Source organism: Pogonomyrmex barbatus, unplaced genomic scaffold, assembly GCF_055798465.1.
Source record: "Pogonomyrmex barbatus isolate J1 unplaced genomic scaffold, ASM5579846v1 scaffold6, whole genome shotgun sequence".
NCBI classification, from domain to species: domain Eukaryota; kingdom Metazoa; phylum Arthropoda; class Insecta; order Hymenoptera; family Formicidae; genus Pogonomyrmex; species Pogonomyrmex barbatus.
The window spans coordinates 6,063,106-6,086,504 of NW_028297160.1; the positions used below are offsets into that span (position 1 = coordinate 6,063,106).

At 27.9% G+C, this 23,399-nt stretch overlaps 1 protein-coding gene across 4 annotated transcripts in view; it reads left to right on the forward strand.

Moving 5' to 3' along the window:
• The window catches only part of ETHR (ecdysis triggering hormone receptor), a 43,531-nt gene that overhangs the window by 4,386 nt on the left and 15,746 nt on the right, over positions 1-23,399 (forward strand). For 3 of the 4 annotated variants that reach the window (XM_011632491.3, XM_089082248.1, XM_011632490.2), the window contains 2 exons: positions 22,317-22,425; positions 22,546-22,617. In XM_011632491.3, the coding sequence (XP_011630793.2) occupies positions 22,317-22,425; positions 22,546-22,617 (181 nt within the window). The remainder of the gene's footprint in view (positions 1-22,316; positions 22,426-22,545; positions 22,618-23,399) is intronic. The other variant, XM_089082247.1, reaches the window with a different exon arrangement.

Sequence of the window (23,399 nt, forward strand, 5' to 3'; positions counted from 1 at the left end):
TTTATATTTTCTTTTTTCTTAATTTCTAAAAACTTTTTTCTAAATTTCTAAAAAATAATGAGTTTTTTTAGTTTATTATATTTTTAGTTTATTATATTGATACATTAAAATTTATAAAAAATAACCAATATTGCTACTCTAATATTGGCGACCAAACTATTTTCGAAAAATCAATGTTGTCTATACATGAAACGAGATTAGTCTACTTCCATAGTTACTATTAGTTTCTTGGTAATCTATGTTGTGGAAACATGGGCAGAGAAACACAGACAAAAAGAGGAAGATTCAGAAATCTTCCTGAGAATGATGGTTGATGGTACTACGCGACTACTAAAACTTTCACGAGCTTAGTACGAAGATGCGAAAATATCTCGGAGAGAAAAATGCTATCGACAAAAATAGTTTTTCTGTATCTTACCGCGAAATTAATCGCGGATAAACGTGACATGTCATGCACCGTTGAAAATCGTAATTGCTACACCATTATTAATACTCCTACTACGTGGCTACTGCTAATTAAACTCATTCTTAAAACAAAAGTAATCCTTTAACTAGTACCATTTTTTGTTGCGTTTAATTAAAACAACAATTTTTTCTTACTGATTAATTAGCTAAGAATATTAATTGTTGGATTGAAATATTGCACTCTAACAATTCAAGTTTATCAGAACTAATAAATGAAAATGAGAATTTATAAAAAATTATTTTATTAAGAAAAATATAATATTATTCATTCTATTTCGATTAAACTAACTAGATCACAATAATTTCTTACTTCATACTTACGATAAGTATGTGTGCGCGCGCGCGCGCGTGTATGTGTATGTGTGTGTGTGTGTGTGTGTGTGTGTGTGTGTGTGTGTGTGTGTGTGTGTGTGTGTGTGTGTGAGTATGATTGGAAACCAAAGATTTGAAACAACAATAAAGAGATTAAAAATCACACTTGTTCTTACTTTAAGAATAAATAATATTATTGCAAATCTATGAGCGAATGCATAAAAGCAATGTACCGTAATCTGTAGACGGTGTGCAACTTATTCTTAAGTAGCATTTGCATTTATTTCACTATTAAGAGAATTTCACATTTTCCTAAAAGGACGGAGAAACTCGTAGAATGCTATGATTAATATCTAAATCTAATATCTAAATATCTAAATAGAAACTAAAGTTGAAGAAAATCAAGCTTTTTACATGATAACAAATTAATGCAATTTACTCTCGACATTATTCAGCGATATTATTCCTTTCGGAAACTTTGATAAATTACAAATTACATAATAATTTGACAAATTGATGAATCAATATCACACTCTTTATTACTCATTTATTTAAATCGTTATTGCTTTTTATGATTCGATTATCGTCATTGTGACTGTTTCCATAATTGTTCTCTTTGTTCGTTCGAGATAATGACATGAAGATAATGACATGAAGATAATGACATGAAGATAATGACCCAGTTTTACGTCTTTTTCAAGTTTAATCTCGATATCGCTTCCTTTTATGAATTAAATTATTTTCCTTTTATGAATTAAATTAAAGATACTTTAAGAAGCAATTAGTTCTTTTGTTTCGTTTTATTATATTCAGCAAATTAGTTAATTATTGGAAGTGAAATGGAAAGAGAAAAAATAAAACAAAAAAATTGCACAAAGTTAAATTTAAAATTATTCAATGTCTGACATAAAAGAAAAATTAAAATGCGAATAAAAATTATGCATTGATTACCAATTGTTTTCGAAATTGGCAGTGATATCCAATCATTCGTCATGCAGTTGTCTGCACGTGAGTGACGTGTTTTATTTACATGTCAAATAATTCTCATTCTCATTTGCGCTACCAACGAACATCGAGATATATCCATGCTCGTTGGTACCATATGGTGTTGTAGGGGACGAGAGATTCTTCCGGCTTACGAATTCCTTACGAAACGACTGCTTATATATCGACTCTTCGCCTCCCTCGCACGGAAAAATGCAAGAGAGGACGAAACGCGATGGTGACGGGGGGGAGGAAGATCGAGGTTGAATCAACTGGCGAGTAGTGAGAACGTCGTGAGAGGTCTCTATGGGCTATATGAGATGCGTTTACCGCGGAGGGTCGCGCGAGGGTGGTCCAGATGGGGTGTGGCGTAAAGAGGGGGGTAGCATTTAGGCGCGTCTGGGTTTTATGAGGCGCATACGGTGACGCGCGCCTCAAGTCGATGTCCTCCTCCTTCTCTCTCCCTTGACACATCGGCATACCTCTCGTCCGAGAGAACATTCCTTCGAAACGCTGCCCTGCTCTCACGGTCGAGGTCACGTTAGCGTTTATTGCGACGTAAAACATCTCACGGCGGGTATGATCAGAACGGGTATTTCACTTAGAAAGTGAAAAGTTTCCTTGCACTCGCGTGATGATAAATCAGTCTGGCTCACGCACGTCGCGATTACGTCCGCGGAATTCTAATTAAATTCTTCGGTCCTTTCAGACCTGGTAATTCCATTCGGAATCATTAATTTCCTAGTGCACGTTGTGACATTATTATTATTATAAAATCCGTATAGCGTTGCGGTAGGTTCATTTATGACTTTCGCTAGCAACACTTTTATCGATAGTAAACGTTCTGTTTCTTTTATTAGCGTATGTCTGCGCGCGTTATTTATATATGTTACTATAAGATCCACTGGCTGCGATTTATTGCATGTACTAAGTAACACGTAATGTCTATAAATCGATATTTTGATATTGCAAAATGTGGAAAAATATCAGGTGTTTAATTATCTATTATTTTCATTTGCACTTTATCGATATCGGAACAAAACATTTATTTAATTAATTGTGTCTGCATTAAGCTTATGTTTTGTTTGCTATAACATGACAGCAGATTGACAGTATAAATCAAGCATGAAAATAAATTTGTGAGATACGATAATAAAAAATTTTGAACATCATATGTATAATATGCATTCTAAAAAAATATCTGATATTATTATATATAATTTGAATTTTATTAATATTTGTAAAAATTAATTTATTGAGTTACGTATGTAAATTTATTTGAATCAACAGAAAAAACCTACGTTAATTATCACAAAAGTATTTCATTAATGAAGACTGTTGTGATATTTACGTCTTATATTTTTCCTTAGTCTTTAAATAGAGATTCCTAATCAATACCTCTGATTAATACGCAAATGTAAATTAATAAATTTACTCCTTTTGATAAGCGTAATAATAATAAGAAAACACTTTAGTAATTTTAATAACAGAAAATATACTGTGCTTAATAAAATCTTTGTTTATATCGTCAAGCATGTCAGAATGCGAGTGAAAAAGAAAATGTAAAAGTATGGTGTAAAATTTTTCTTCTATAAGACAAAATACTCTACTGTAAAATTTATTAAATTTCACCTGTCACAAAAACTTTTACGAAACATAAAATATTGACATGTTATTAAGATATCTACAGTCGAGAAAAAAAATTTTAAATCATAAAATTATGAACATCTGCGATATTTCTCATCAGTTTTGAATCCGATTTTGATCTGGAATTGTGCAAATATTTGTTTGTATTATTTTATAAAAAATTTAGAAATATAGATAAATATAGATAAATTAATAATATTAAGTTTAATTATATTAAACTTAATTGCCTTTTGATAATTTTATCAATTATTAAAAAAGATAATATTGGAAGTCGATAACAATAATTTTAAATATTGTACCTTTATAGATAATACTGTATTTAGTTATTATAAAAATCTCTTGATTAATAATAATAATAATAATAGGCGAATGGTATTTATATTTACTATATATTTTTCAATAAAATTGTACTACAATGCATAATTACTATCTGCTGAATATATAGGGCAGAGCATTTTATTTTGCAATATAAATTGTGTATCATATACATATTAATGTATATGTTATTAAAACAGTTTTGTTTAGTTGGCATTTAACGTTTAATTTTGAGATAGTTTATTAACTTATGCATTTATGTATTGTACTATTCTCTTCAAAAAAGGATAAAAAAAGAAAGAAAAAAAAGTTAAAGTACGCGATAGAAAAATAATTTTTGTCTTTACATAACACACTTTCTTTTATTTATCCGATGTTTTGAAGCTAAATATAATGACAATAGAATCTACACGTGAAATCACATGACAGACTTTTCTCTTTTCTTTTATCTCTTCTCTTTCGCTCTAGTCAATTAAGCATTCCATACAATTTCACTGTCACTCGACAATGATTAGCAATATATAGGTCATCATGTATCTCTTCATAAGAAATGACGATGTTGTTAAATGTGTGGCCATTAAAACGAGATTTGTGTATTTAATGCCACTGTTAAATTTTTCGACTGGAGAATTGTGAAGAAACAGAATCCAAAAAAATCATCCAAAAAAAGTTGATGTTTTTATGTAAATTTGACAGATTCAGCTAATTTGATTTTTTCGCAAAAAACAATGAAAATTATTAAAATAAAATTTTTATAAGATTTAATTTTAAATCATGTTAAAAGATTTTTGCAATTATATTATATATTAATTATGATTTTTTAATTTAAAAAAATTTTTGCGATTAGACTAAATGCATAACTTTATTCTTGCCATGAATGATTCGATATAATTCGGTTAATAGTAAGTCAAATTGAAAAAATTTACGAATAAATTTTAGTATTTTTGTTATTTATTTAATTGACTGATTATTCATTCCATTTCTGTTATTTACTTAATCAGATAGTTATTTATCTCATTTCTATTATCTATTCGATAGAGTAGTCATTCGATTTCAATATAAAAACTTCATATTTACATATTTTTTAATCTTTTATAGATTGAATTTATTTGCAGTTATTTCTTATACTTACCAATCTAAAATTTTATTTTTTTGTTGAAGGAATGGTTAAGAATAAGAAAACACATAAAGATAAAAAGTTTTTTGTCCTATTACATCTATTTTATTTATAAATAAAAAAAGTATATATAAAAAAAACAAGAAACATATTTTCTGATTTTTTTTATCTTACTTTAACTTCTTTTCCTTGTATTTGCAATTTTCATAATTTTGCAGAAGCAATCTCCATGTAAAGTTTTTATTGTATATTTATTATTTCATCATTAAGACAAATATTTTATTATAGTCTGTCTTTATTCTCTTTATGTAATTGTTTTGTTATGTAACGATTCTTTTTGCGAGAGTGCATAGGTATTTCATTCAACATCTGATTGGACTCTTGACGCGATTTTACAGAATCCGCCTTCAGCGGAAAGTCAACACGCGCAACAATACGCAACATTTGTTCTGTTGTACTATTGCAGACAATTCTTTTCTATCCTTTGATATTTTATATTACACTGGAAGCTTTATCTTATGAGGCTAGTATTTTATGAATATGAATCTTTCGTTCAGGAAAGGAAGTTTAGTATGCAAAAGTGCTATCGACTTTAGATTGCTCAATGTGAATTACAATACCGAGATAGACAATTGCTTGCTTTCAACTTTTGTAAAATTTTGAAAATACTATAGCTTTATTTGTTAATTATATTAATCAAATTTATTCATAAGAAATAAATGTGATTGTTATAGGGACACATTGAGATTAAATATTTTTCAGCTTTTATTAAGCTTTTATTTAATTAAAAATTTCAAACTTAAACTATTTAATAAAAATTAATTATGTTTGTCAAAATCTATATAAAAGTGATTTATAATTATATTTTAATCTATGAATACCACTCTATTGAAGTGTTTTGACTCTCATCGTTAGAGTCTAAGAAAAACAAATCGCAGATGTTATCGACTAAATGTCTATGATGAGAAGTTCGGAATATTTTGTGTAAAACAGATTCATGGCGAATGCACCGCGTTGCATCGGCGATTGTCCTTAGCAAAGTGACATGTGAGAAAAGACAAAAGACGATTGTATTAACAAGCGTCACATTTAGCTTCCAAAATAAATTCGTGCGTAAACATAATGAGTTTACATTCGAAGGAGGCGAGTTTAAAAACTAAACTCGAGTTCATTTTTGGACAGTATGTATTTTTAAATTTCAAAGATCTGGATTTAAATCTGGATTTAAAGTTCCAATCTAAACTAAGAAAATCAGAAAATTTCGAATATTTGTACGTAATATTCGTTTTACATGAAGCATATCGTATCGATTTCAATGTTTGATCTAATCAAATGGTGCAAAATTATAATTTCTTCTCGTTTGCACCATCAATCTAATGAAGCATCCAATTACGTGATTCTTGCGTCACAATCACTGCCATCGTCTTTTTGTTACCAAGCAGTTATTATGCACATTGACGTCGACAGGAAATTGAAAAATATTTTTCTCGTTACACTGCGCGACAGGTAATCAGCGAAGGTAAGATGCGCGTTACCTCAAGATTCAACGTGATAAGAACGATGTCAGTTCTTGTTAGCCATTGTTAGCAAAGCTTCTTGTAGTTAAGTTAAACAAACAACGAATGTTATTAACAAGAGAAATAAAAGCGCATTGACTTTGACATCAATTAATTTCTTTTTACGGTCGTAAACATAACGCGTACTGACAATATACTTCATTACAAAATGTTCCAATTTTCCCAGAATGGTTGCTAATTGAAAAGTCGAAGGCTTGAATAAATTGTATGGTTCGTCAATCTTCATTCATTATCTTATCCTAAGAGATTTTCTACTAAGTTTGACTTTCGAGGTACTTCGTTCAAACTTAGATTTTCTTAGGCTCGAATTAGGCAAATTTCTATGTAGGAGGTAATAATGGGATAATTGAAAAAGAGAAAATAATTGTTGTTTATAAACAAATATTTTTAATTTTTTTCTGTTTATTACAGGTTGAAAAGAATAAAATAAAAAACTGAAAAAAATTTTCGTAAATGATATTTTTATAGAAATGATTAATTTTAAATCATGTTTAAGTAAACGATAATTTATTTAAAAAAATAATTTTAATTATATTATAATTTGTAATAGTATTTATATTTGTTTTTCCTTAATTTTTAATAACGTACTAATTTTTAAATTAATAATGTTTTAATAATTAAAGGAAGAAATGTAGTTAAAAATAACTTGGAAATGCGTGATACGATTTAAGATTTTTAAAGTTCTAGCTTTGATGAAATTGCACACGTAATATGTAACGTATTACGTTAAACGTGCTGTAAATATATATCCTTAATAGAGCTTCTGAGTAGTTAAGTTGTAATTGCATTTAATTTGAAATTGACTGCATAAATATTAAGAAAATATTGCCAGAAAATTAATATTTTTAATTTACTATCGTTATTAATAATTATTTACTAATTATTTGGTGAATAAATGGAAATTGAAATGATGAATAGTTTTTATTGTAATCAATATAAATAGAACCTTCATCTAGCAAATAACGATTATAATGTAATATTACTCATTATAAAATTAATATTATTATCAGTAATACATTTATATTTCATGATTTTGATTATAATAGATTATTATTATTATAGTTTTTAGACTTGAAAGTCTTTATCTTTATATGTACATAGAAATTTTTACTTTAATTATTATAATAGTATGTATACTTAATATAAGTAGTATGTATACTGCTAATGTTTAAAAAATAAAATAGAATGCTTTTCTTGTCATAAATTTTTAAAATTTTAAATGTATTTATAATGTTTGAAAAATTTAGACAAGAGAATTTTAGATAAAAATTGAGCGTTGGTTGCAAATAATTTATTTTTATTTTTATCGATTTTACTATTTTTTTGACATCTAGACATATGTTGCAGCTAAGAAACTTAAAAAAGAATTTAGGACGAGAGGAGAGTGCATAACAAATGACTTGTCCGAAGAAACATGATGTAAAAGTTATATTAGCCGGAACTGTCTGGATAGAAATTCGATTTGCGCATCTGGGCCGTATCTAATACTCAAAGTAGGTTGAAGATGACAAATAATGCTGCATCACGCGATGCTATGTGATAGCATGTACTTTAATCGTTGTCTCTTTTTTATTCACGACAACGTAAAAGTTAATAAAAAGCGCAATTAAAGAGTAATCATTGTACGCATTTTTATATCTCGTGGATAGCCATATCTTGACACATGCCAAAATTATATGTATGCATATTTCGTTTGCGATGAGCGTTTGTATGTCTTTGTTTCACTTAATAAAATTGTCTGATTCATTTGAAATTAGTATCTTTTGAACACAAAGAGACATGCAATATCTCTTGCAATGTACAGACGATTCATAATGGAACGGTAATGAAATCATGTAGTTAATTGTTATATTTTAAATAGAAGAATTCCAATTAATAGATTCAAACAACGACAATGACATATGCATCGAACATTTCCAATTGAAAGTATTGAACAATTATTTTCGCATGAATTACGGAGAAAGATTAAATAATATCCCATTGTGAACATTATCGCAACTCAGTAATCATCATTTGCGATTTACGATGCATTTCTCATAACTTTATCACGCGAGTCATACTTTGACTATTATAAAATTTCCTGTTTTTCCTCTTCTTCTTGAAAAATGAAGTTTGAATATTAAGAGAAATCAATATTTGCGCATTGCAGTGATTATATCGAAGTATCCTTTAAGTGACGTTAATTGTATATAATTATTGTATTATGATTTTTGTATTGTAATTGTATAAAATATTTTATTAAATTTATATTTCTAAATTTTTATATAACATAATTTACAAGTTAGAGTAATTAAGAGAAATAAAATAAATTATAAGTGGATAATTTAGAAATCAGGTCGATGAAAAAGGTTTCTTAGGGTTAAAGAAGAGAATGTGTTTTTCTCCTTCTAAGAAGTTTATGTTTCTGTAGGAAATAATTGATTTCTTCTTTTCTATTCAATTATACCCATAAATCTGAGCACCGGGTAACAGCTGGTAGGCTCGTAATGGAGCAATCGCAAATGAAAGCGCCAGAAAATGGAACAACGTTGTTTTACTTTATAAATCTGTTGGTGCCATTAAAAGCATTAAATGTAAATTTTAAGTGCTTAATTATCAAAATTATTTGTTCGCTATTTCGTAATAGTGCTTTAAATCAGAAAATTATTATAATTATAGACAGTATTTTATTGTTAAGGCTCATAAGGTTACAATGTAACAACTCGATATTTAAAAAATCTGTGAAACTTGATTTGCGAGCTAGTTTGAAATATAAAATTTAGCATGCATATTCGTTACGGCAAAAGTGGAAGTTACGTGGCAAATCATTGTCCAATATTTGCCCAAGCTGTTTCAAACGAAAAGCACGCGACTTGACTCTCGTCTGTCGCTTTGTAGATAAATTTGGACAGCCGTCAAAGTCCATTATCATCACACTCGTTTCCGCTGCACATAACGTAATTTGCGCTCAGGAATTTCTATTTTTTTTCTTCTTTTTTCCCTCACCTTCGAACTATGCTGTCTTCTTGCTATGCGAGAAAATGCAATTTTTATTCGGGCGCTTTAGTCGAGATAAATGATAAATGCTATGTCGTTATTGCATTCCAGTAATATTTTGTTAACGATATTATATTTATATATATATTATATTTAATATTGATAATAAAAGATAATGATTGGGGACATCTTTATACGTTAATGTAATAATTATCTTTTAACTCGCACGTTAATCTGCACGAAATCTGCTTATTATTTTCGCCATTTCAATAAATCATCGTTAATTCTTTATATTTCCTTTCGTACTGTGTGGATCTATAAATCTTCAAGACCACGTTTGGATATAAGGTTAAAATTACGGATGTAAAATGTTCTATAAATAATGCGACACAAATTATGATTCACGAGCGTTACATTAAAATACGCGTTTAGCCGTTGATGCATAAATGTAATGTATGCAAAACTTTGTGTTGATCTATTATTTTCTCTCTTTTTATATCTCCATTATATTTGATACTTGTTTATGTGTATGGATATGGAACACACATATATATATATATATATATATATATATATATATATATATATATATATATACAGTATAATTGATAACAATTACGGAATTTATTGACAATTATATAATCTATTTATAGTAGAAAAATTTATGAAACTCTTAATGGATGATTAAGGAATAATAATGAAAAAGAACAATTTTATATATATATATAAACTGAGAAAAAGGTGTGATTGAAGTAATTGGAATTCTGGTAAAAAATGGATAAAAAATAGAATTTTCTGCTTAAATCTGTTAAATTTCTGCTTAAATCTACTAAAATTTTAATTGAGATAACCAGAATTCTGATTGATATAATCAGAATCTTTGGGTTTATTCATTTTCAACCAGACGTTTTTGCCAGTGTGTGCGTGCGTGCGTGCGTGCGCGCGTGCGTGCGTGCGTGTGTGTGTGTGTGTGTGTGTGTGTGTGTGTGTGTGTGTGTGTATCAAAATTTTAACATCCGTATCTAAAACGGGACACTCGGTGGAGTGTCTTGCATAATATCGGCGTGTTTAGCGAAACGATTACAGAAATCGGTGAGTTGCGACGTGCCGTGTACTAACCCAAATAGATAATGAAGAAATTAAGCGGGCCCTATCGCATCGTTTACCCATCTATGTTAATACAAACCTTGGCAAAGATAGCGAATTGAATTTAATGAAAGTGACGTAATTAAACCTGGGAAAAAGAAACGCTTGTATCATATATACATCATGTAATTCCATTCGCGGATTATTATTTGCGGATACGTCCGTCAATATTGTTAATTAATCACTATGCAACGCGAAATATATTAGTAATTTTCAGAAGTCTTTATTTACTCTTATTATAACATTTACTGTTCATTTTGAAGCATTGTATTATTAATAATATTAGATAGATGCTGCATTGCATTTTGATTTCGAAATCATTAATTATTTTACAAACACTTTTATTTTGTTTTACTTAGCAAATGTGAATGTTAAATTTCAATGCAAAAAATATATATTTTTATACTTTTTAGAATAAATACTCGATTGTTAAAATACATGGAAATCCATGATACATGTGGAATCTGGCTGTTCATCTAACTATTAATTATTGTTTAATTAATGATTTTCCGCAAGCTATTTCCTTTTTTCGCTTATCCCGTAAAGGTAAAGAAGCTGTCGGCTTTAAGTGGTCGACTATATTAAATTCCTTTCGGTAGACTAATCTCTTCTATCCAATATTCCTTAACATAATCTCTTTTATACTTGCAGAATTTTTTAGAATGAAAATCTAGTAGTCGAGAGATTATAAATTCCATATTTGAAAACTATTAAAACTTATGAAATCGTGAATCATTTCTTTTTAAAGTCGAACATTCATTGCAAAACTATAACGACTATTTTACTGCGGATTAGTTCTGATTGCCGATAACATGTTACGTTTAATGATTTTTGTTAAAAAGTCGTTAAAATAATATCAACAGTTCATACTTCTGAGAAATTATAAATTACTATACATGGCATTTCGAAGCAAAGCATTGGACAAAGAAAAAATTAATATTTTTGTTAAATGCAAACTGTACATATATTTTGAAAAATTTTCCCATACAATTAGACAAAAGAATCTTATAATTTTTTTATATTTTTTTATATATTCAGCATAAATGTGTAATTAAAATTATCATAAAATTACAATAACATTTTTATTAAAATATAGAAAGATGCTTTCAAAAATTGGATTTTATAAAGCAACAGGAGATTTAAAGATTTCCAGTATTTTTTTAATTTAATCCTTACTACCAAGTAATCCCGGCCTCCCGGAGAATTTTTAAAATAGAGACTTTTTATTATTCTGTGTACGTGTTTTAAACATTTTGTCCACTACGATGAGAGACTTAAATATTCTAGATATCAAAATTCTATGTATATTAAAATTTTCTAAGATTTTACTAAGGCAAACTATTTAATTAACTTTCACAGGAATCAACGGAAATGATAAAGTTGCGTAACTCGAGTCGATTTTCGCAGCAAATTACTGCGTGACATTCAAACGTTTGCTGGACCGTCTATCAGATCACTCGTTACATTACATTATTCTACGAAATAAGGCAATGCAAAATTTTCCTGGAGAAGAGATTTTTTACGAAGGGTAAAAAAGCAGTATGTATGCTGTTGGCATTCTCGAGAAAATTGGGAACGGCGAACATATGGCTTGTCCAAAGTTATCTCGCGGAAGATCCTAAATGATAAATGGGGTGACATCTATTGTATAAACTGAGTCTGCCTACATTCACGAACATGATATTTTCTTGGATGTTAGATTATTCCATATCATTTGTAAAAGATCATCTCGTTTGAAACTGGAAAAGTGTCGATCATCTCGATTCTTATCATGGAAATGCAGCTCCATGTTGAAGCTACAATGCTAGAAGTCTATTACGCACATTATCTTATAAAATGTTACTATATTATTATACATATAACAATAAACAGTATGAAACAGTATGAAATGCTTATAAAAAATATATTTTTTTTTTACATTATGATAAGAAAGATTATAATTTTTAATTTCCTATTCGAATACGCTTTTTTTTTTTGAAAATGCAGAATAAAACTTAATTAACGATAAGAAATTATTATTGTTATGTAATTATGCAACGTATTATTAAATTTTTTTGAAGATAATAAAATTTTATGTTACCGTAATATGCTTAGTGATAATATTTCAATAGATGAATAGTCGATTGTCAATATTGGTCATGCATATATGTATGCAAATCACTTTATGCGATGGATTGCAGAAATGTTTGCGCAAACTATACAAACTATACAATAAACTATACAATAAAAGTCCACATAATTTGTGTTTATTGCGTAAAGAGAATTCGATGATCTTATGCGACAAATTATTTGATATTACGGTACATCGTAGATCATCCAAAGATTCAAATTTGTTAAGAACATTTAATGAAATCTTTGAATTCCAGATTATTTTCTTTGTACTTCTCTGTACGCACAATTATATTTTGAACAATAGATTTTATAATCTGATTGTATTTGTCATGTACAACGTAATATCATATCTCTAATTAGATTTAATGTTAATAGATATTAGCAAATTTATATGAATAATTCTTCATTGTCATGTGAAATAATATTATAATAATATACAAAACTTTCATTGAACCATTTTAACAATTATCGTGCACTCAGCGATAAGCCCGGATTGGATTAGTCACATAATTAAATGCTCGAATATACTATTATGCACATTAATTTAATGACTTCATAATACGTTTAATAAATGTAATCATTTTTACTTGATATGTTTTTATTTGATTAATGATGATATAAAAAAAAAGATGATAAAATGATTTAGAACATCTTAATAATTTTTAGTTAGAAAAATATAAAAGATATTAAAAATATATTTTTTAATAAATTAAAAGAATAAATATGATATTGAATTTTGACTGTTACCGCTGAATAAAGAAGATTTCTAGATTTCTTTTTATTCCCGCGGGTCCTTTACTAGAGAAAATGAGATTTTACGTAGCAAAAAACGTGCGAGAGCTATAATTTTAATCTATCTGCAAAGACCTGATGATTATGTGTTTTTTCTGTGTAGACAATACTGTCTAATGAACATAATCGTAATTTGGTCATAAAAGCAAATCTTCTCGTGTATAAAATGTTGATAATTTCATCGCAATGCAATCCATTTTGGATTTCATTACTCTCTGTGCAAAAACTTTATTGCTACTTTCCTCCAGCAAATAAATCTTGACAATTAAGCTCATTTACTTTGAAATAACACACTATTATATATACTTATACAGATTTAAAACATATATTTTATTAATGCGATATATAGAAAATTTATAATAAAATTTACATATGTAATTTGTCTTAAGTAATTACTAAAAAATATTTAGTAACAGTATTTTTAAATGTTTTTTTTATAATTTAATAATTAGAAATTAAAATTAATTTTATCATTAAGACGTCTTGTAAAAACTGTATAACAATCTATATAATTTTTTGCCTTAGAAGTAACTCATCTTAATTCTGTATCAATAAAAATTGATTGGAACTATATGTTATTGGTCGAATGGGCTCGATAAAGACGAAATGTATGTCTTAACACGTATGTGAGATTTTATGAAGTTTATTGTTTATTTTACTGATAATCAGATATAGGCGGAATAATATTTTGTTTTAGCAGGCAATTTGGGAAACTGTTTCTGTAACAAACAATTTTGATGAGTTTCTGGTGAACGTTTCAGGAAAAAATTCTCGTAGAAGGAATATAATATAAGAAAATCAAGAAATATTTTACTCTTCTGTGATATTTGTACACGCGGTAACATTTTGTGAGACGTTTTTGAGAAGAGATTTCCCCAAAGACTGACTCTGTTTCTGCTTTGAATGATTTATCATTGCAAACGTATTAAAACTTCAAAAAAAAAAAATCATAAATTATAATTCGATTAATCAATCTTTCATGACGCAACAAAATCTCACGAATGATTTGCCCTTTAAATCATTCGTCTATTTAAATCATACTTATAACAAAAACTCATAAAATTGTATTAAAACTTTTAAAAAATACACATAATATTTATTCCGCAAATTAGACAAATTTGAAATCAACGTCATTTTTACTTATCGTACTAATTTTCATAGTAAATTATAACTTTATGTAAATTTATGAAGAATTATATTATACGAGTATAAACTCAATATGCAAGATACATACAGATCGTAAACTAAATGAAGTGAAGTTTCTCGAGTTTTTGAAGAAAAATCGATATGTTAACGAGAAAAGTTACTACATACAGTGCGTGGATATTAATTATACGGCACATGGTATACGAACAGTGATTTTCGCGTTGACGTATAATTGCGATATTTCTTTGTGTGAAGACTCTTTGCTCTTTGCTAGTAAAACTATTAAAATTTATTTTTCTATAAGGACTAACTAAAAATTGTTTCTTTGCTCTTTCGAGAAGAGATGCGCTATGTAATTTTATCGAGTGTTGTTATAAATAAGACAATGAGTTGCAATCTTAATTTCTAAAATTGCATTTTGCAATTTGATTTTTTGCACTCTTAGAATACTGATTTTTATTGATCACTGATACATTTGTCGAATTATAATGATAACGTCACGTTGAAATTTTTAACAAAATTGCAAAATTGCAATCAAAAAGTTTAGATCTCCGCAGAATCCAGTTCAACATGTGTCTGCTTATCTCTGATAAGTAGTTTAAAAAAATTCATTTCCTACACGATTTCTCTTAAGAACGATTGAGATTTTTGCATTTATCAATTGTATGGGATTTAATGAAAGCGGTCTCTTAGCTCGCGAAGCCCTTGAAGGAATTTCTGTATCGCTGGGGCAAGGCTAGGGCAAGGTGGAACAGAGTAGTACGCACGTTGTTCGCGACAGTGCCTCAATCCTGCTGGACAGGCTCGACGATAACCTACGGGGGCTGAAACGAGTAGGTGAACTTCTACCCCCCGCTATGAATTACCGTTGCTCTTAGCCTGTACCGCGTCGAAGCATTTAATGCTAACGCCCGGTATAACACCTCTTCTTGTCCTGCCGATACTCCATCCAATTCTTTCTTTAACCTTCATGGCAGGAAATACGATAGAGAGGCGCCGGTGGCTAGGAGGTAGACTCTATGGGATTTCGGTCTGAGCAAAGGTAGACAGATTCACCAGACGAGAGCGAATCGTCCGTCTCTCTCGCTACTTTACGCGTTTATTTCGCATTCCTTCGATGTCCTCCTCGGTCAAAATTATTTCTCTTTACTTTTTATTGTTGTTTTTGTTTCTTTCCGCGACTTTCCTTTTTCGCATGTTTCATTTTCTATAAGAAAATGTTATCATAAGGCATTTCACAATTTTTATCTATACAAGATAGATTTAGATTTTAATTGGATTTATTTAATATGTAGCCTTTTAATTTTCTCTATTAAAGATATAATAATTTATAAACAAGTTTTCATTGTTCACGCGATATTATAAATATAACATACAGTCTATGAATCTTTTAAGTTTGGATCAATTTTTTTCAAATCAAATGAATTAATAATTTTTTTTAGACATAAAACTTACCTCGAAAATCTTATAAAAACATGTATATATGTGATGAATAAAGTTTTTATCGATCATTCGGATATCTAAGAGGACAAAAGACTTGATCTGTACTACTTATAAGGATCACCGAATATTTTCAGAGATTACAATTCTTTCTTCACGACATAAAAGTAGTATAAAAGCTCAAATGGGTATTCTATATATGATAAGATCAGCGATAATAAATGTGCTGGTTCATTTAATTCGTCCCTCTGATCGATCTGCGGCGAGATCCATTTGCAGAAGAAAAGAGATCTTCCTGCGTAGAATGATAGATAACAACTTTCTTACGATGAAAATGATAGTGCGAAATTATACGATTCTAAGCAATTCTTGCAAATAATATCTTCGAAGACCTAAGAACCGAAAAAATTTCCGATAAAAGAAACAAGACAATGTTGATAACAATATTATAGATATGCGTTCAATATTAATTAATTCATGAAGATGCATGTCTATGTTTTCTACTTTATCCAATTTATAATGATGATAAATTATTATTTTAATATTTTGTATTATTTTGTATCTGATTTCTTGATTAATTATCATACTACTTTATCTTTACAAGCTTTTTTGGATTTGAGACTATTTTTTAATAAAAATGAAAATTCTTTAGTTCTGATATATTTTAATATAAAAGAATTTATTAAAATAGAAATTGCACTTATAACATATAATTATGTTATGAATTTCTATTTGTTATATGGTTGTAAATATGATATTAAATAATGATAAAGTTTTGAGAAGTTAGTTAAATTAGATATTAAGAAATTGTTAAAATAAGTTCGTAGTTTGTGTTAACGAACACTGAAGAGCTTACATTACATCTTCATATCAGATATAAAGTGCTTAAGGCCCACAGGGAGGCATCATCTTGTCATGTCTAACTACGTCACTCCTATCTCATTTCGCGAAAGGATGAGATCTTCTTAGATAGAACCGATGTTCCAAAACGTGCATATGCAAGAACAATTTATATAAAAATTAATAACTCTGATTACAAATAATTTTGTAAGAAGGTTAATAAATTTTTTATCTTATATTAATTTTTGTTGATAATATATACGCTTGTTTATGTATTTCGACTGGTTATTCTGTGCGCAATAAGATCTCTTTGCCTACTATTTGAAAGAAGGATTCGACCCAATATCTTCGTAGCGTTGATTGAGAATGTGTTAAAATAGCTTTCCGCTCGGGAGGCCTCTTGGGTAACTCGAGATCCGTGCAATGGTGATAAGAACCGACCGCGAACATATGTGCTGAATTATGAAAGCTGGCGCCACAGATAATCGATTGTGAAAATAGCTTTTCGTATAGATGGATAAAAAGGCAAACCTTTCCCGGTAATACCTTGCTTTCTATAAGCTTTATATTTTCCGTAATAAATAATATAATAGGATAAAGAGGATCGGTGTAAGAAAACTCCCTATTCATTCATCATGAAATCAGTTAACGAGATTTGATTGATACATATTGCAAAAATATTCTTTTTCACGAATCAACAAAAAGAGATTTCATTAATTTTCCTTTCAAATATATTGATAAATATCTACCTAACGATTTGAACAAATAGAAAATTTCTCTGATACCTTTTTTTACGTTAATTAATTTTTTAATAAAATGGATTGTAATAATATAACCAAAGTTATTTTAAATTTGATTGTTGTTATTAATGAGAATAGTAACAGTTACAGTACAAATTATTATTCTTGAGAGATTCTGAATAATTAAAAAATGTATAAAATACAGAGACGTATATAAAGAATAAAATATAATTTTATAACTTAATCTTCATAAATTTATAATGTAGTTTTATAAATGTTTTAATAAATACATATAAAAATATTGATTTAGTTTATTGATTTATGACGTTTTATTTATTAATTTTAAAATAAAATAATCTTAAAATAGCTTTATTATAAATATAAATTATATATCAACATATTATGTCTTATATCTTATATTATTATTGGCATTTTAGTTTAAAATAGTCTTTATATATATATATATATATATATAATAAACAAATTTTTTTTATTTTTTATTTATGACATTTCATGAAAACAATCATTATTACGATTTATTCTAATTTGCTTCGTACAGAAAATTCAATGGGAATATCGTATTTCCTAGCGTATTTAACGAATACGTGGATTTTGTTATGTTAAAATTATGCAACGTTAAATTACATCTTATCGAAATCATACGTTATCGAAAAACAAATTACTTTATTGGAAATACTATTTATCTTTATAAAAAAAGATCTTTAAATAAAAAGCTATTTGTACAAATATGTAGGTAGTAGTTAAATATATTTTTTATAGACAACATTTATTTAAATTTAAATATTAATATTTTATTATATGTTTTCTGCTTTCTATACTTATTATTATTATACATTTATTGCTTTTGTTATCTGAAAGACTCTTAGACTTCTTTAATTGAGATATTAAAATAAAAATTAATTTTTATGTATATGTAAAACTTGTACAATAGTTTATAATCAAGAAAGCGGAGGAAAAGCATATAGAAATTAGTTAAGTGAATAATGGAGATAAGGGTTGAAGCAACGTTTACACGTTGTTTTGGGAGGAAAACTATCAGATAACAGATAATGGGTATGTGATCTCAGCGAACGTGTTACGAAATTTTTATGTTTTCGCTGTTTTTCAAATTTAACAAGGAACTTGATATTATTTTTCTTTATTAACAACATTATTTGAAATTATGACATGACATAAAATATATATATCTTATTAAATTAAAATTACACATTAAATTAAAATACATGTTACGTATGTACATAACGAGATTAAGTTCGTTTATGTGTACCGAATAAATAAAAATCAGCCGCGTATTTATCTTTATTGCATTCTGTGAAAGAAAAGAAGGACTTAATTGCCAGATCGTGTACAGCTATAGCTCTAGGCAGGAAGTTGAAAGGGTCTATCTTTTACTTTGAGGAAAATGCCAGCGTATCATCTTTATTATAGAGCTAGTCCGAACCGCCGCAAGACGGATCGGCTGTCCCTTGAAGCTTTCTGAAGGAAAATCTAACCACCCTCTCGTTCAATTGCCCTCCTACGAAGGCGGAGGTGTTAGGGCAATTTGTCTGGAATGTCCCCTTGCAAGCCCCCATGACCCGTTGTTGAAAAAAAACACAATAAAAGAGTGGACGTGTTCTCAACTTCAATTACGGATTTTATTAAATTTTAATTTTATATTATATTTTATATTTTTATTTTAATTTGATATCACAGAGTTAGTGTCACAGATAAACAAATTTACAAGTAACAAATAGTAAATACTTTATATTTAAATAAGAAGAAAATTTAACATCAAATAAATAAGTAATAATAGGCAATTTCTATTTGAATGAAAAACTTATATGTTTCTTCTCTCTAAAGTTAAAGAGATTTTACGATTTCTCTAAAGTTAATAAGATTTTATTTTTGCGAATAATGCATGCTAAAATTTTATCGATAATTAAATTCTTCTTCTTCCTCTTTTTTAAGGCAAAGTCTTAAATTAAAAAAATGAGGGGAGGGGGTTGGTGTAACTCTCAAATATGAAAGCAACGATGATGTCGGTTTTAATTTATTTATTATTTATATTAATCTAACTATGAAGGGTATTGACTATATTGAGCGACCGGATTTGATTACTGAACTAACATTGAAAAAATACTGAAATAATACATCCAAATATTCTGTGGGCAAGAATATTGCCGGGCAAGAATACTGGTTTGTTAGACCGAGAGGAGACATGAGAGGATATAAAAATATTTTGATCTTATATTTTGATCTCGGGACTCGAATCCAGATCTCTAGCATACTAGATCAATGCACTGTCTACTATTCCACACTCTCGATAATTAGATTATTTATTATATCAAATACGCGCGAGAAGATTAAATTATAATTTTATATTTAAATAAGTGTTTTTTAAAAATTTAACATTTTAATTTGTAATTATTTTGATTTATATATTGCACTTTTATATTTATATTGTAATTATTTGATTTATACATTTTTATATTTTCAAATCTAGCATTTGATAATTATTTACTTTTAAAATTTATCACTATTATAAAAACAGTAATAAGAAGAGATCTTTAATAGTTTTTGATAAAAAATTTAAATATATTATTTGAGTTCCTTTTTTTATTCCTCTTGTGTCACAGTGACTTTAACTAAAAACGTACATAATTAATCGATCCAGAGGAGTTGAGTTGTGCTTTGAATTTATTAGAAATTAATCAAGAGGGATATATATAGATATATTTAAGTAATGGTCTTGTTGATGCTTTTCTCGAGAGCTCCTTTCTTCATCAACACTGAATTTATCTGCTTGTTTTTTTCCTATAAGAAATTTATCTGCGTATTGACAATTTTGTTGAAATATTTTCATAGCTGAAGAGAGATTTTTTTTCTCGGATAACATTTTATATATGGATTCCAAGGAAATTATATTATTCATTATATTAAATATAAACTCAATATGTAATGGGCTTTTGAATCATTAACTCAATATTCATGATCGTTTATACAAACCAAATCTAAATATAATTGTAAATATTAAAAGTCGTAATTAATATGCGGTTCATTAAATCACGAATTAAAGCGATTAGTGCTCTCAAAGAACTCTGCGTAAAGCAGATAATAATCAACTGATTTTCTCGTTAAAAAATGCATTATTCAAGTTATTAGAGAGACAAACAATCGTAGCATATTTTCGATTAATGGAATAATCGTTAAACGGGAAACTTTAAGTAGAATAATAGAGATTTAGAAAATTGATTTTTTGTTAACATATTTATTGACGATTTCGGAAATTGTTATTTTATGTCTCAAACCACACATCTAACAATAAGTTCTTTCAGTCTAATACGAGAAACATTTTCAAACATTTTCTGAAAATAAACATGACATGAATATTTTTGCTTTAAAAAGAGATGAAAATTGCATAAATGAATGTTTAAGTAACAGAATATTCCAGCAGACATATCATTTAATTAATTCTAGGAGATTCTATTATTGTAGATTCCATAATTTGCCTCGATAGGGAATTGAAGCCAATCGAAAAAAAGTCGTACCATTTTATTTTAAAGGGAAATGTCAAAAAGATGAACGATTTTATTGCTCAAGCAGGTGAACACCGGATGAATGAAAGAATGGATGCGCGTCGAAGAGAATGATAGTGTCCGGAATGTTGGGGCAGTTTATTGCAGCACCATGTTTTTTCAAGCGAGATCCTTTTCGGAAATTATAAATCACGCATCTACGAAAACATTGTTTTTTTTTTATCTAGCGTGTAAATAAGAGACTCTTCAGAGAGTCCACTCTGTTCAATATTCTCAACGATATGATGTACGATATCGAATGAGTGTTTGTATAACATTACCTTGTTTGATTTATTAATGAGATTAAGGATATTTTATTAATGAACACGTAATATTGTTTTGAAAACAATTAGATTAAATGTATGCATAGCTATTGAAAATTTAATATAAATTATTATTAATGTATCTATTAATAAAATTTTAATTATTTATTTTACTTGTATAATTAGGTCTTTCTTTTTTTTTTTTAAGTAGAAGTATTTATATTTTATTACTTATAATTATTTTTTATGTATAGTATTCACAACGTGTTAATGTCATAGATAAAGTTTCAGATCAATATTAAAACTTTAAAGAGTAAAATTTCTATTAAGGCAAGTTTGATGTTGGAGAATTTTAAAACAAAATATCAGAGTTTACACACGAATTTGATAGTTCTCTCATTTTGTGTTCCGCATGTTATTTAAAAAAAAAAGATAAAAAAGGTGCCAAATACACGTGTCTATAAGAAAATTGTTTTATAAAACTATATTTTTATAATTAAAATAAAAATTATGGCAGTTTTATTGTTACAAAGAATATTATTTTCATTTGCACAAAGATAATAATATCAAAAGATTATGTTAATTAAGAATGAAAAATTATACATACAATTATTTTAAAAAATTTTATATTAATCGGGAAAATTTGCTGTATAAATTGATATAATAATAATAATAATAATAATAATTAATAATTTTGCTTATAATACTATATTATTTTACAATTTTATTCGACAAACAATTAATTTTATATATATATATATATATACTTATTGCACATTTATATCTTTTTAAAATTTTAATTTAAAATTAAAAAATTTTTTAAAAGAGAAAATTTTGAAAAAGACATGAATAATTTCTTATTACAGGCAAGGCTGTCCCGTTCGTGGAATTAACTGTTGCTCACGCTTCGGTTCTCACAATTTTAGCAATCAGTTTCGAACGCTATTACGCTATCTGCGAGCCTCTGAGGGCGGGGTAAGTATATACGATACTCTGCCTGGAATTACCGCGAAAAGCCGCGAATTTAGATAAAAGCAAGCAATAAAGAGTTAGGCTTATCCGACTTAACCCGATTTCAACTTATATGTTATATAGATATGTGTGCACAAAGGCAAGGGCAACCTTTCTTTGTTTCTTGGCGTGGGTGGCAGCAGCGATTTGTACAAGGTGATACAAAAGAAAGAATTGAAAAAAAGATCTGTAATTTGCTTTAATTAATGCTCGCCTTTTTTTTATTCGTTCCTTTCTTCACTTTTTCTCTGGCTGACGCATGACCTTTTTCACTTGACTCTGTTCATGTCTCGTTTTACGTCATCTTCACGTGACCGTAATACGAAGCCACCATCTACGAGCCTTATTAACTTCTGCCATGAAGACTATGTTCTAAAACGTGCGCAAGAACCGGTCGGTCTTAATTAAAGCTCAATTTAGGCGAACATGATTTAAGATAAAGCTCCAATGACAAAAAAATAATTTCAATAAATTGAACGTCGAGAAAGAATAAAAATCAAAGTTTATTTAAAAATCACACTTTTGTAATTGTTATTTTTTGTACATATCATAATTTTACGTTATTCTTCAAAAAAAACAGCAATACTTTGTAATATTTTTTTCCTGTATTTTTATACATGTCATATATGAATTGCACGGTTTTTGCAACCATTTAATCCAATAAAAGCTTATAAAATTACCCGATGTACATATAGCATATATGTCTTTCTAAATTATTATCCGATACATATATCATATACTTCTGAATAGTGAATATAAATTTTGGAAATTAAAAATGCACTCTGAAATTTATATATATATTAGAAACATTCTGAAATATATATAAATATATATATATATATATATATATATATATATATTCGGAAATAATTGGAAGTGTGAATAATTTATTATAGACAAAAAATTTTATTTTACTCCATTAAAGCTCTGTTAATTTA